This window comes from Rhinichthys klamathensis, unplaced genomic scaffold (genome assembly GCF_029890125.1).
Source record: "Rhinichthys klamathensis goyatoka isolate OS25496 unplaced genomic scaffold, OSU_Roscu_1.1 h1tg000165l_1, whole genome shotgun sequence".
Lineage (NCBI taxonomy): Eukaryota > Metazoa > Chordata > Actinopteri > Cypriniformes > Leuciscidae > Rhinichthys > Rhinichthys klamathensis.
Genome location: NW_026606697.1, coordinates 5,191,531 through 5,207,820, shown reverse-complemented (window position 1 = coordinate 5,207,820; position 16,290 = coordinate 5,191,531). Strand labels below are relative to the sequence as shown.

Below are 16,290 nucleotides of genomic sequence, written 5' to 3'. Positions count from 1 at the left end.
AAAGTGCCCTATTATGCTATTTTAAAGGTTCCTCATTTTGTCTTAGAGGTCAATAATTATAAGAAAAATGATTTCCATTACACGAGAGTAGATGTTAAAACTTCATGCTGATTTGTACTCGGCTTTCGCCAATATAATAGACTTACATGCAACCAAGTAAAAAAAAAAAAAAAACATTTAATAATATAATATACATAGCATCTTCCTCAGCGTTTGATACACAGCGAAGCGAACAAGAACGACACTGTTGATTTTTTCCGTATCAATTCCAGCTTGAGTCCTCATGCTTTATGAAGTGGATGTCGAAACCAAACATCAGTCTGTCCAATAAAGAATTGCTAGTAAAAGATATTTTTCCTCACAGATGTTTTATTCATGCGTCACAAGAGCATAGAGTCCCTGTCTTAGTCTCTCAGCGGTTTCATCATTGGATTGAGTAGCCGGCCGCTATAACGACTAATAGGGAAACTTTAAATGTATTTGATCAAACAAAAGCTATATTAGTTCAAGTCTATAAATAGATGTCAGTAAGTGCTCAAGTGTGACTCAGATTTTCTTGTTGCCTGATGGGAAAGTGGAGGCAAAGCAGTAGAGAAGCTCACCTCTGTCACATAATGAAGCATGGCCATTCTGGCCATCTTCTCCTGAATGGCACCATAGTTGGAAATCTTGTTGCCAAATTGAGTCCGGTTAGCAGCATGGTCGACCTGGGTGAGAGAAAAAACGGGAAATATAGAGATTGTATTTGGCTAACTGGTGAACTCCTCAAAATAAATAGGTAAGGTGTGGAAATAACAGCATGAAAATGACGATTTCACTGAAACCGTATGTGCAAAAAAACTCTCATATATGTGACCCTGGACCACAAAACCAGTCACATGGTAGGGCTGGTCCGAATACCATTTTTTGAGCTTCGAAGCTTCGGTAGTAATGAACATCGAATATTCGAAGCTTCGGAATCTCTATATGTCTGTCTGTCCGTTTGCATTTTGATTATTTCGAGAACTGTTCATCCAAACGACTTCACAAGGAGTGCAGTGTCGTTTTTGGTGCAATATAGATAGACAGGCGAGATGCGACACGTTCAGAATGAATAAACTTTTAATAAACTACAGAACAGCACGAGCGGGAAGCGGTGCGCCTCACGCGAGCAGAGCTTATATGCTCCGAGAATGGACACTGCACTAGTGATATAAAACACACACACAGGTCTGTAAGCAATATTTTTAATAAGGTAGTCTAATATTTTTCTCACTAACAAATTACTGACAAAGTAGGGTAGATTTAAATAAAGAAGCGGCGCGCCTCACGCGAGCAGAGCTTATATGCTCTGAGAATGGAAACTGCACTAGTGATATAAAACACACACACGTCTTTTAACTTAAGCAATATTTTTAATAAGGTATAGTCTTATAATATTTTTCTCTCTGACAAAGTAGGGTAGATTTAAATAAATAAAAAATACAAAAGAAATTTAAATAAAGAAAAATGAAATTTAAATAAAGAAAAACGAAATTTAAATAAAGAAAAACAAAAAATAAATGAATGAACTGTAATAGCCTAAATAAAGAACACGGTAGCAATAGCATTTTCAATAACAACATCACACATTTCATAAGGAACAGTTTAAATAAAAATAAAAAAGTCCCTTATATAGAATTAAACAAACTGTAAACAGAACAAGGTCATTTAAACTCCGCTGTTCTGCGCTCTAGCCAGATAATACTCCCGTTGCAGGAACACTTTTAGTAGTCCAAGAAGAAGCAAGTAGCTATAATGAAGTTGTATGTTAAGTATTATATTTCACCAGATTTTATAGAGTGAAACATATTCAAGCGTGAATGAGAACCGTTTCGAGGGGGATGCCAGGTGTGCAAAAAAAACATCGAATATTCGAATGTCACATTTTCAAATCGAATACCAACCCACCGAACGAATATTCAAATATTCGAATATTCGGGTCCAGGCCTATCACATGGGTAAATTTTTTTCAATTGAGATACATAATCTGAAATGTATATATAAGCTGAATAAATAAGTTTTCCATTGATGTTTTGTTTGTTGGGATAGGACAATATTTGGCCGAGATACAACTATTTGAAAATCTGAAATCTGAGGGTGCAAAAAAAATTGAGAAAATCGCCTTTAAAGTTGTGCATTTATGTTCGCGATTTTGCTGCATTCACTCACAAAAATAAATGTTTTATATATTTACGGTAGGAAATTTACTAAATATCTTCACGGAACACGATCTTTACTATCCTAATGATTTTTGGCATAAAAGAAAAATGTATAATTTTATCCCATTTAATGTATTACAAATATACCCGTGCGACTTGTGACTGGTTTTGTGTTTCAGGGTCACACATATGCTGGAGTTATTGAGGGAAATACATCTAAATGCATTGATGGTGCAAAAACGAGACTGCAAATATACATGCAAATATGTGAAAGAGCATCAAGTACCACTAGAATACAGTTTTCAGTATTGCACTGCGACTCTGACTCTTGCTTTGTTGAATATGACCTAAAAAACAAAGTAACTGAAGGCCCACAGGGTGAGTGTAACGCAGTGGATAAGGACTACGCTTGGTTTCCGCTTTCAAAAGTTCCTGGTCTGACACGGATACACAAACACAAACGCCTGTGGTAAGAGAAAAAAGCAGGGCTGTTGAGAAATCCACCCCTCCCTCAGCGAGAAAAACTGCTGTAGCCCACAATCACTCAAGCTTCAATATGAGAACATATTGCTATAAGTGCAATAAGTGTTCCAGCATCCTGTTTTGGTATATATTGATTTATATTAAAATAAAACCAGGAATGACTAAATTTGAGCAGAAGTTTCATTTGCATTTCTGCATTTGGCAAATGCTTTCTTTTTTTTATTAGTTGCACAGGAACTTTCACAAATCAGCTTGAGCCAACACCAGCTCAGATGCCGCTCAGCACGAGGACAGTGCAATGCATAAAGAGGAATTTCCCTGCATATTAAGTAGAGGAAGTGAGGATGATAGGGGTGTCGGCGGATGGGAGGATGTGGCCTAACATCGGCGCTAACAAAACAGCATGCTAGACAAACTAGGTGAGAGAAGAGGAAACGAAAAAGAAAGCTTAGAAAAACTCCGTTCATCATTACATGGCAACAGCTCACAAACAGAGCAAGCGTCTGATAAACGTGCACTTGAGCACACATATACGCACCGCTTTGCTGATGACACCCTTCATGGTGCCAGAGAGGGCGGCGGCCATCCCGAAGCGCCCGTTGTTGAGGATGTTCATGGCCACTTTAAAGCCACCTCCAACTTCTCCCAGAACACAGTCCGCAGGGACGCGCACGTTCTCGAAATACACCTCTGCCGTGTTGGACGCCTTGATACCCATCTTCTTCTCAGGAGGACCGCTGAGAGAGAGAGAGAGAGAAAGAGAGAAAAAGAGATGATTTAGGTGAAATGAGTTGAGAAAGAGACAACGGTCAACGAGAATGTCAAAACAAAACTCGACTTATTAGAAATATGATGGTGTTGGGGGGGGGGAAGCACTAACTGTGTGACTCCTCCAAAGCTCCTCTCCACGATGAACGCTGTGATTTTGTCCTTCATCTCTCCAGTCTTCTCGTCCTTCACAGGAGTCTTCGCAAACACAGTGAAGATCTCAGCAATGCCTCCATTACTAGGAACAGAAGAGGTTTAATAGAACATGCTTATTATTAACAATTTCTAATATACATACCTTTTTCAGGCCTTAGTGCATTGAAAGATACTAGGGCTGCTCGATTATGGCAAAAATCTAAATCGTTAATAATTATTTACCACGATTATTGGTGGGCGATATGACCAAAGTCTTATTTCACGATATGAGTCATTTAAAATATCAGTGAAATTTCACAATTATCAATACTTCAAAAAAAAAATGATTTAAACTTATACACGTAGAGGTGAACGGGAGATGACAGCAAATATCATTTTTGTATTCCCATTTGCTCCAATAGCAAAAGGAACGAAAACCCGTGATAGCATTTCCACGACTTTCCAAAAGAGGGAACACAATAATACAGGGAGATTGAGAACATTGGTCAGGAGAAAGAAAGATGTCAAATTTGCCATCACTCCATCAGTCGTTGTATTAGTTGCAGAAATGTTCATTCGTTTTTTGTCATTTACTGCCAAAGTAATGTAACAGAAAGTTATACATTTATATATTTTTTTTTATTAAAAATATGAAAAACGCTACTAGATTTGCTATGTTGATCACAGTCTGTGAATAAAAGTGCACATTCTAAGCCTCAAATATAATATATGCATATAGTATCATTTTAATGTCACAACCTAACCTTAATTATTTCTCTGACCATAGATGGCACAAGTCTCATCTCAACACATTTACTGAATTTATAATTGTGTCAATTAATCTTAATATCAACAATGTATTCAGTCGAAACAGTTAAGATTAACCTATATAGTTTGGTTAACACTGTGTTATGATAAATATAATTTTTTGTGTCTTTGTGGACACAATGTTGGAGTAAAAAAAAAAGAAGGCCTCAAATGGCATGTTGTTACTAGTATTATTCTTATTGTAATTCATGGGGTTATTCCTTAATAAGATAACAGACTGACATCTTCACTATTAATTACAACCTGTAGGGCTAATTGAGTGAAATCATTCAGTTAAAATAAGGATAATTAAATATTCCATGATTTATATACAGGCATATGAATATCTTATCTACACGAGTTTAGTTTTTGGATGAATCTATTTGATTTTTTTAACCATTTTATATTAATGAAACTTCTGAAACAACTGAACTTTAACGTCTTCTAGCTTTGGTTGAAGTTAATATATTACTTTTTTTTTTTTTTTTCAAAATGCGTTAATGCATTTTCTATTACTTTTCTATTCAATTTTCTTTTTTTCCCTTTAAAAAAAAAAAAAAACTACTTTGAGATCAAAAAATAATTGACTCTCTATTGAAGACCCCTGCAATATAATAACAATTTAGGACGAGCGTGTAAATGTTCATTAAATACAGTAAGAGGTTTAGAAAATCCCCCTAGCCCCAAGTATGAGCAATACAAAGGCTTGCTAAGCTCCAGTAATTATAACAGTTCTTCACACTTCTAAACTTAGTATATTTAGTTACTCATATGCTAAAATGCACTGTAAACGTTCTTGGGTTGTTCCTAGACTTCAATGAGCAACACAAAGATACAGATATCCTTGATACAGAAATTGCATTGTCATACCAAGATAAGAAAACCCCCCACAAGCACACAAACAGCCCAGTGCCAAGAAACACAGAAATTAATGACTGTACAACTGACAGAGGAGATTAAAAGTAAGGTGACATCATCCAACCATTTTTAACTGGACATAGACCCGCCAGTGATATGTTCAGTGGTGATGCCCCCTAGTGGCCACAAAACATGTGTGTGTATCTCTTTCTGAGATATCTGTGTCTACATCATGCCTGTTGCCATTTGTATATGTTAATGATAAGACCCCACACACACCTGATCCAGATCTTGCTTCCACTCAGGTCGTAGTACTGGCCGCAGGGTGAGCGAACTGCAGTGGTTTTAATGGAGGCTGCATCAGAACCGCTCGCTGGTTCAGTGAGACAGAAGGCAGCAATGTTCTCTCCTGCCAGAAACACACAGCACAGAGTTAACATTCAACAACTACAGACAATATTCAGATTAGTGGTCGTCATTTAGGCTTACATTTCTAAAAACAAAATTGACAGTGAACTAAGGCTAAAGACAATAGACCCAAACAGACATATTTTAAACATTTGTAAATGCAGTGATGCCAAAAAAAAAAAAAAAAAAAAAATGCAAAAGTGATGTCTGGAGGGGATATTTGTTTTTAAATGTCCCTAAAAGTTCAACTAAACCATCAAAATGTGAGGAAAATATATTGTTTTTTAAATATGAGGCAAGAACAAAATACTAAACTTGGTTAAGGTATTAATTTGATAAAATTATTTGGCAAAAAAGGCAAACTACAGATACAGGTTTTGTTTCACATGTAAAAAATTGCAAAAACAAGAAAATGCATACATTTTGACTAGTACATAATCAGTTATGAATATTTTGTTGGTTCTCTCATTTTTGTATGTGTTCAGAATTTCTTTGTAAGTCAGTCTTGCCAAAAACGAGGCCCGCACAATTTGGCATTTTTCATTGTGTTATCATCAATAAAACAATTGACTCCAAGCACAACTATGCAAAAAAAAAGATTTTTTTTTTTATAATATTTGAATAAATGGTGATGTAAATTTTCACTTTTGGCCACTACTGTATGTAAACATGAACATAAAATTCATGCACAATATTTGTTTACAATGCTTTAAAGAAAAGTCATGCATTTTATGATGTGCATTAAACATAAACAACTTTTAAATCCTAGTCGCACAATTTTTCACAATCATGATATGACTATTCCTAAAATATATGCTAGAACTGCACGAATAATGATAAATATATAAATATATATAAAACAGTAATCACAATTTTTCCACGATTCTGAACGACATCTAAACAAAATAACATGTAATATTATTATTATCAATCTGAATGAACTATTTAAAAAATATCGGTTTGAATGAATGATTCAATGACTCACTTGGTTCATTACTGGATGAATCAGTGTTTTTGAATGATTCTCTTGACTGAATGTAACAATGTAATGATACAATCGTTAATTGAAGAGGACAAAGGGATTTTCTCTATTTTGATCACTTCCATAGACATCAGCGTTTACATCCAAACTAAAACATTTTATCCTAGTACTTATCTGATAATATGAATCTTTAAACGATTAATCGTGCAGCTCTAAGATATGCTAAGTTAAAGTCAATCCTACTACTTTGAAGCAGTGTGTGCTCTTTACACTATACTAAATCCCACTCACCAGTGGCCAGCTTTGGGAGGTACTTCTCTTTCTGCTGGGGGTTACCAAACAGCAGGATGCCCTTGAAGCCAATGGACTGATGGGCGCCAAGAGTGATGCCCACACCCAGATCATGCATCCCGACAATCTCCACCAGCCTGGCGTACTGCAAAAAGAGCAGCAAATTCATGTGCATCGCTAGGCTTCTGCTAGTTCATGTATCTGCACAGATGGATCGGTGATCTTACCTGTGTGTTGGTGAGGCCAACGCCACCGAGATCTGCGGGCACCTGAAGACCAAAAGCTCCCATCTCCTTCAGGCCTTCCATCGTGCGTTCCTCCACCATCTCCAGAGCGTCATTCTTCATGGGGTCGTTCACCTCCTGGAAACCCACAACGGCACATTGCAAAGAAGGTGAAAAGACTCTACCCATGCCGACTGCCTATGCATTTACACTAAACTCCCAGTTCCCGGTACAGTATTCTTCCATGGCAAACTGGTTCTGTCATTTTTCTAATAACTTTTTTAAAACTTATTTTGCCCAAAATGTTTTTTCAGTGAAAGGAGCCAATCTGTGGAACTGGCTTCCTACAAATATAAAGATTTTAACTAAACTATCCACCATTAAAAAACTAACAAAAGCCTGGTTCATACAGCAGCAGCAGTGTGATCATGCCATATGAAATTAATATCCGTGTGTATGTGAGGTGTGCATCTGTGTAAGTTCGAGTGAATGTGTTTATTTACTAATTTTATTGGTGCTAACTGGTTTCTGGACATTTTATTGTATTCACTGTCATTTTTTTACTCCTTTATTATCCTAACTGTTAAAAGCCCTTCTAGGGACAGGTGTTGCGAATTAGCCTTGGCTATAAACACTGTGATACAGGCATCGGATTGTTCTTTATGTAATAATCTATGTTTTTTTTGTATCTGTCCCTTTTCAAATAAACAATAAATAAATAAATAAACTGTCTATCACAACAACAAATGCTATTATAATTCTGTATGCATGTATGTGTGAGTGTGTATATAGTAAATGGTGTATATAGTGTATAAAATGTAATTTACTCTTTTGATCAAAGCTGAATTTTCAGCATCATTACATTTGCTGATCAGGAGACATTTATTTTTATCATTTAGAGCTGCATGATTCTGGACAAATTGAGAATTAAGATTCAAACGCCATCAAGATATCACGATTCTGAACAGACAACTAAAGAAAATAACAATTTACTCGAGGTTCTGACAAAATGTTAAAGGTGCTCTATGTAACTTTTAGCGGCCTCTAGTGGTGATGTTTCAGATTGCAACCAAATTTTACAAGAGCGCTCGTGCTCGAACTCATAGACAATACCGTCCATTACGCAAATATCTCGGCGAATACTTGACGGATTCGGCGAGCACCGAGCTCGTCGGGACCATCTTGTCGAGCTGAAAAGAACCATATAAGTTCCATAGTTTTTGGTGGTGTTTTCGCGGAGATATTAGCAGAAAACCATCAGGCGCGCTGCAAAATTGCGGACGCCGGTGACATCACGATCTTTGAAGAAAATCGCTCGTATCTCTGGAACGCAAAGACCCAGAGAGCTCAAATTCGGGGGAGGAGGTCCCAGGGGAACCCTTGCCCGAACGCTAGAGTGGCGGGCCTCGGGGATGCCCCCTACCGGATCGCCGTTCGCTGGGACCCCCGATTTCGAACGGCTATAACTCGGGGAGCCGGGCGAGTTGGACCTCGGGGGTGGGCTCGTTCGAAAGGCCCCGTCCAGCACTACGAACTATTAGAGTCTTGGGAATATTGATCAAAGATTGACTGAGATATAAGCCGAAAAACGTGCGCCTTTAACCGGACGTAACTCCCTGACCGTCTACAATAGACTGTATATAAGGAGAGAGGCTCGGGAACGCGCATGCACGTCACATCCGTTGGATTTCGCGGTAAATCCGACCCGGAGACTTCACATAGAAATAGGAATACTGGCCTTCAGAGGTAATAGCAAAACTCGACAAGTGGATCATTTTAATGTGTGATTACAACCCCTTCACACACAGGCAATAAAAAAAGGATTCATTTTAGTAGAAAAGTTACATAGAGCACCTTTAATTGATGCAGTCTATTTAAATGTTTAGTTAACTTGAATGATATTTACAAAAATTGGTTTGAATGAAAGCTTCAATGACTCGTTTCATTACTGGATGGAAGGTGGAATGTATCAATATTGCCTCGCTTCATCAAGATTTAAGCTTTAAGCAAGATTTGTGCTCATTGAGTTTTCAATGCTATGTGCTATCAAGAATTTAAGGAAATCGGTCTATAAAACAAAATGATTCTAAAGCAGAAATGTAGGTGAATTAAACTTACTTCAAAAAACTTACTGCACGGCCCCACCAACTCATTGAGGAACTGCGCCTGCTCCTCATTGAGCACTACAGGGGTGGATGAAAAAACATTCAGGACAGAAATAACAGTAAACACACTGAAGTGTGAGTATAATGAATAACAACAGTACAACAAAGCCTGAAAGCAATGCTAAAAACAATAATCAGTTTAATTCAACATTTTCCAATTTGGGCAAATATAAAATCCGGTGGCGATATCAAAGCGACCCCATCTAAAATATCTTTAGTTGCAGGAAAAGAAAACTTGGGAGTCACCTGAGGGGAAGGGGAACACCTGAGAAGTGCTGATTTGCCCTTTAAACATGTTCACAGCAAAAGATTTTGACTCCTGAGAAAAAAAAAAAAGAGAGTTATGAGACTTTCATAATAAAATAACACTACCTCTATATTCTATGAAAGAATGTGGCATCACATTTGTCTTAACTCTTCTGAAAATATCTCAAGACGATAAAAAGTAGCATTTGCAGTTATCATAAGTTTGACTGTCAAATCAATGCAAAGAGTAAATGCCCATTGGGTCTCATTCATGAAACACGAGCAGAACGAATTTGTGTGTAAATCGTGTGTAAAGTGGTTCTGGCGTAAATTTTCGGATTCATTAAAATGTTCGTATTTTCCAAATGTTAGTTGGTACGAAAGAAATCTACACCTGCTCCCAGCCACGCTTAAATAGTGCGCTTAACACCCGAACGTTTTGCTCATTAATAAGGCTGCATTTTAATTCACCTTAATCGGGTACATATTTACACAGCATTTTGAAAAAATATTATATATAGTAATTACATACGGTTTTTCTTATTATGAGAGCCAGTAATAGCATCTGCGATGGTGGTCCTTCTCCAGTTTGAATACTATTTTTCCGAAGTGAACTAATTCGTTTTTTTGCTCTCAAGCTTAATGTCGAACCATTTTCTTCTCACTTCTGGGAATGTTCGATTAACAGATGAAACTCCATTAACTGCATCTGTAATGCTGCCAAGCTTCCTTTTTTTTTAGGACCCGATACGCCACTATATGTACGCTTGAAAATAAAATGTGGCGTTTTGAATGAACTTCCGATAATAAAACTTCAATTTCTGCATCTGAGAATTTTGTTTTCATTCGCATTCATGTCATAATATGATGCCCATATATAGCCTAGTTGTCAGTCGGATTTAATGGGCGGGATTTATGGTAATTGAGAATGAACGTGCACGCGCATCCCATTTACAACTGATTGGAATTCATTAACACACACATTTCACTATCACATCTGACGTTTACGAAGTATTTGTGAATCAGGAGAAGAGTTTTCGGAAAGGTTTCTTTACGCGCAAATCACTCGCATATTTACTCATATATTTACGAATGTTTCATGAATGAGACCCATTGTGTGTAAATCCAGCACGCACTGCACGACTTATAAAGTCGTCGGATCGCTGTTTTTCTCACACTGCACGACTGTCTGGGCCTGGGGTGCCGTTTAGTTTCTGTTGTGTGCACATTACAGGACAGATCGTCGACAGGGGGTCACACATTACACAACATTTCAATAGGAAGAGTCGCAGACAATCTGGTCTGCAAACTACGGCTGTGTCCCAAATCGCCCCCATACCCTAAATAGGGCACTATTTGAATAGACAGCCATTTGTAGTGGTGTCCAAAACCATAGTGGACATTATCGAGTGCACTCATTCAATCCCACAATGCACCGCAACAACTAGAGAATACCCATGATGCACTGTGAGAGTCGTGCGCCGAATGAATTCCCGCGTCTGACCAGAAGACGGCGAAGTATGACTTCCGTTTTACTTGATTATTAAATTGTTTAGCCAAGTAAATGTTTTCATTACTACTGGAGCTGCCAGTTTTTTAAGTTTCAAATGATTATTAAATAGCAAGCACAAACTATGCAAAAGTGGCAGAGCTTCTGGCGCACTCAGTGTCCGAATTCACGTTCCCCGTTTTCCTTCACTCCTTCAAGTGGACTATATTAGTGGAGTAATGAAGGGAATAGTGAATGAGGGTATAAGGGACGATTTCAAACACAGCCTTTCACAACCACAAGCGAAAACTGATACAGGAAACAAAGTAAGATGAGACTGGATTTATTCCTGTTAATATGATGCAAGTTGCCTGTGCGCCGGCCTATTAAAAAAATAACCGTCTGAATATGCATACTTCCATACTATATAGTACACGAAAAAACAGTATGTGAGTGGAGTAGTATGTCCGATTTAATAGTATTCATAAAACAGTAGACGCAAAGTTCCCGGATGACCGACTACTTCCGGTGACTTTCTGAAGTGCGCATATGACGGACACTTTACTATCCCATGAGGCCACGGGAGAGGATTTATGAATGGAGGTCAAGTGACATGACAATGGCAACATGGCGAATGTAGTGCGTAGAAATTTCTTTCATACTACCCATATTCACAGTATATCTAACATACTTTTTTTAATGGTCGCAAATCAAACGAAGTACCTACTATACAGTGTGCGATTCCCTTGCCTTGTATCTTCGTCTCTTACGGTATTAGCTGTAGGTCGACCACAATGTAATTATCAATTAAAACACATTTCACACGGCATGACTGAGATCAAACACAATACGCGACTGTCACTCATGTGAACGAGCACCGATCTGCATCCGAATTCAGGCATTTGTCCGCAATTTCCACAGAACTGTCGGTGAGTGAAAATCAGGGCTAAAATGGTGCAGTGTGTGCGTAACACTCACGTACCACATTAAGAGCCGTCTTCTCAACCTTCTCAGCTGCCGTGGCGGCGTCCCTGCCGACTACATTCTTGTCCAGGACAGCCTTGGTTAAAGTAACAAGAGCAAGTTATCATTTTGTTTATATGCATGTAAGAAAATTGCACAGAAATCTACAGTATTACATTTTGTCAGTATTGAACAACCAAAAGGCTAATCTTGCTAATGACTTATTTAATTGGTTTAAATTAAAGTAATTCTAAAATAATTAACTAGATAAATGAGAACGAGTTCACCAACATTCTTTAAAATATCTTCTTTTGTGTTCAACAGAAGAAAGACACTCATACAGGTTTGGGAGTAAATGATGACAAAATGTTCATTTTGGGGTGAACTGTCCCTTTAAGAGGGTTCAATGACAATATGACAAAGTGGCATGTAAAGATTTCCATGGCTTGACATGGTTACAAAAAAAGGCTGCCAAGTAGAGCAAAGAGCAAAGACAAGCATCACATAACCTTCGCTTAGGTTATAAACCTTCCCTCACACACAAACAAACCAATAACTCCTCATACACAACATACAAACCAGCATGATACTGAATCAATCATAAAAATAACATTTAATATTTTCACCACCGTCTTTACATATTTATTCAGTCACACAGTGATCAGATTTGCTGTAGGTCAAACACAATATTTACATAACACGTAAGACCGCATGGCAAAAGCTCCCGCGAGTCATGTGACCTGGACGTGAACTTTACTCCAGATTTATATTAATGGGTGTCTGAGGACAAACACCTGTCTTTTTTCCATGGCACCTGACCAGATGGACTACAGCATGATCTGTTCTGGTCACAAAGTAGTTAAACTGACTCTGTGACATAACCTAGGTTTGAAAAAATAATAATAATGAATACACTATAGAGATGTATGATTGGTCTCACCTCTGCAGCTTGGCTTGAATACAGACGAGAATTCTGCGCTGCCACGAGAGTTTGGCGCTGCACTCTGATAAAGGAGAGAAAGTCATACATAATCATATTATAATAGTGATATAAAATGTTTCTCTCACAGTCATATGTCATATATTGTTATTACCTCTTCTGCATGATTCTCAATAGTACACACAAGTTATAAAATACTTACTTAAAATACTTGTACATAAAATATACAAGTATATTTTTGTATATACAATTTACAATATGTAACATACAAATGTATAAAATAATTTTACATAAAGCACAGAAATTGATTTCTAGATTAAATTTTTTTTGGTTTCTATTTTACTTTCAATTTGTTTTAGTTGTAGTTTCAGTAAACTAAGCTAAATTACATAATTTGTCTATATGGGGAGGCTATTTTAGGAAATACTTCCCGTAATACTTGATTTTGAGTGGCCAGTGGCGTCATTCTCAGGTCAAATTGACCGATTTTCCACATAATTGTGTTAGCTCTATGTCTAAAAGGTGAGTTTAAAAGGATTTCAAGTAAACAAGCAGAGTATCAGATGCAAGAAAAACTATTTTCAATTTAATCTCTGTTCAACTGAGTTAGTTTCTGTTAATCCGATTTTTTTTTTTATCTTCAGTTAACGATTTTATTGTAAGTTAGACCTGAATTAGAAAACAGTCTCACCCTGTGAAAGCTGGCTGTAGACGGAGGACAGAGCTGCAGATCGCAGGACTTTGTGTAACTTTACGCAGTAACATGATGATGATGAAGACCGGCCAAATGCGATTTCTTGCCGAACGTTGTTTATCTCCCGTGAAGCGGAAGTGTCAAACAGTTTTTGTTGTTGTTGTTGTTGTTGTATTGGAAGTGTCAAACTTACCAACGGATCGAAGACAAAATAAAACGTAATTAAATGCCGAGAAACAACGCGAGAACAATGTCCGGCTAGAGGTAATTCGGTTATGTACTGAGAGCGTCCTACAATGCAGCAGAACCGGTTTTATTTCGCCCTTGACCGCAGACCAGAGACCCTCCTCCTGACGCGACTCGACACTTCAAATGACGTGTGAAATTGCTCGCAAAATAAGAAAACCAGTCAAACGACGAGGTTCCCCGATTCACTGCAGAGCTTACTGACTACCGGAAGTGCATACTCTTTCCTTTAGTCATGTAACACTGATCTCAGATCAGCTTGTATAAACGCTTTGTGGGAGGTGCTACAATGCACTGAAGACAGTTTCCTTTATGTAACACAGTGAAACGAGACGGATACAAACAAAACTATATATAGCCTGTTTCGTTAGAAGAAGAGGATTATATATAATATAATCATGTCATATCGTTTATAGGTCAGTCTTTTTACTCGAGTGAATATTTCTTAGGGTTCATAATTTTCTGTATACACATACTTATACAGTCTTAATTAAAAGGGAAAAAACGATTGGACATTTCCACGGTTGAACACAACAGCAACACAACATAGAAAAATATCAAACCACTGTCTTGACCAACAAATAGTGTAATTTATAAATGTATAATATCTTACCTGTCAACATTTGGGCGGTGTGTTAACTCCCAAAAAAGCAATACAAAATTCTGGATAATTATTAATGTGACACTGAGTGATGGGTCTCCAGACGCAACTATATTAAACTAAACTAATATATTAGCTTATATATTAAATATTATAATTTCATCCAAAAATACACATTCTGAAGAATATTATTTACTCACCCTCATGTTGTTCCAAAATGAAGTTTTTTTTGTTTGTTTGTTTTTTGCTTTTAGTGGAAAACAAAAGGAGAATTTCAAAAAAAAAAAAAAAAATAATAATAATAATAATACAATGACAGTTTGTGATAAAACCTCTCAAATGGCAGGGGGAGCCACACCATAACAGCCATTAAAAGTTATTTCTCTCATTAAATCTAATTTGCAATCAATTTAGAAATGGCACCATCAAGCATCACAACATGTCAGACATAACTGAACCCACAATGCCACTGATTCGGGCACGTGTTGTTGGTGATCCAAAAGAAACAGTTTTAAGAAACGATTATGCGGGAGGGAGACTGACATTTGAGAGCTGCATTGGAAAGGAAAATTTTGTATGAATAAAAATCTCAATTTCGAGCTGATTCACTCTTTAACTTCAAACACCTAAGGGGATTCTAACTATATATGTGTATATAACATTGATACAGTAGTGATCAGGGCCATCCTTAGGGCGGTGCAACTGGTGCGACCGCATCGGCCCCACAGAAGATGATCCCGAACTGACCAAAGGGGACAACCCACCCACCCTGGTAGGCGATCGTGAACGAACCGAACAAGGGGGATTCGCTTCCTCTAAGGCCCCGTTTACTCCTGGTGTTAAAGATGCATTTTGGTCGATCAGATCACAAGTAGACGAGGGAGACACATTCCCGTTTACACCTAGTGTTTTAATCCGTCTCTTTTGTCCACTTTCAAACACTTCTGTCCTGATTTCTTCGAGGGGAGGGTCTATAGGCGGGTGAATGTGTGGGCTTTTACAGATCTTTTGATCTAATGGACAAAATAAGCTCATGCAATTGACATATGAACACGACCGGAGATGACAGAAAAACACACGGAGAGCAGCAGCTTCAGTGTTAGAAATCAGGAATGATGAGAGAACATTGTGTAGGTACATTTGTCTTCTTCAAACCAAACTTGGGTCTCCAGCCGACAAAGTTTTAAATCCCTTCTGGCCAGCGCTTCAGATAACGTTACGCATTAGATCAGTAGTGGAGAGTAGACGGTCTATTGTGGCTGTTCGATTACATGAGCGTTTACACTACGAAAGCAATCGAGTCGAATGTGTTTTTGACTACCTCTGGAAGTGGTGGAAAGTGGACAAGCTCAAAATGTTTTAGACCCCGTTTACACCTGTATTTAGCGTTGTCCACTTGATCCGATCGATGAAACACTTCTTAATACCAGGAGTAAGCAGGACAACTCACCACTGGTAGTGATATACTGTACATATAAACACGATTTCCTGTGTTATACAGTAGGACAAAGATTGTAACTAAAACACAAAGATGAGACATTATCATCAAACACTTGACAATTCTTAGAGAATAAATGACTAGTTTCAGAGTTAATTCTATCATACATTTATTTGGATTAAAGACATGCAAAAGTGACAGTATCTGATGATGTTCAAAATCTAACACTTAAACATGGCATTCCATTGAGACTCGGTCGTTATGTAGGATTTGCATACTTGGACTTGTATATCTATAAACTCATATAAAAAAGGCGTTATTATTATCAGCCATACAAAGAGACAACAAAAAAAAAGCTCTGGAGTAGAAAAA

General features: G+C 37.6%; 1 protein-coding gene across 1 annotated transcript; it reads right to left on the bottom strand.

Annotated features, from left to right (window-relative positions):
- Window positions 1–509: 509 nt before the first annotated feature.
- On the bottom strand, window positions 510–14,107 carry acadvl (acyl-CoA dehydrogenase very long chain). Its single transcript, XM_056259342.1, has 11 exons — window positions 13,631–14,107; window positions 12,940–13,003; window positions 12,019–12,096; window positions 9,548–9,620; window positions 9,255–9,319; window positions 7,140–7,274; window positions 6,913–7,057; window positions 5,511–5,640; window positions 3,544–3,669; window positions 3,202–3,400; window positions 510–707 (listed from the first exon to the last, which is right to left on the bottom strand). The coding sequence occupies exons 1-11, from the start codon at window positions 13,702–13,704 to the stop codon at window positions 525–527; spliced, it is 1,272 nt and encodes a 423-aa protein (XP_056115317.1). The 5' UTR covers window positions 13,705–14,107; the 3' UTR covers window positions 510–524.
- Between the last annotated feature and the right edge of the window lie 2,183 nt (window positions 14,108–16,290).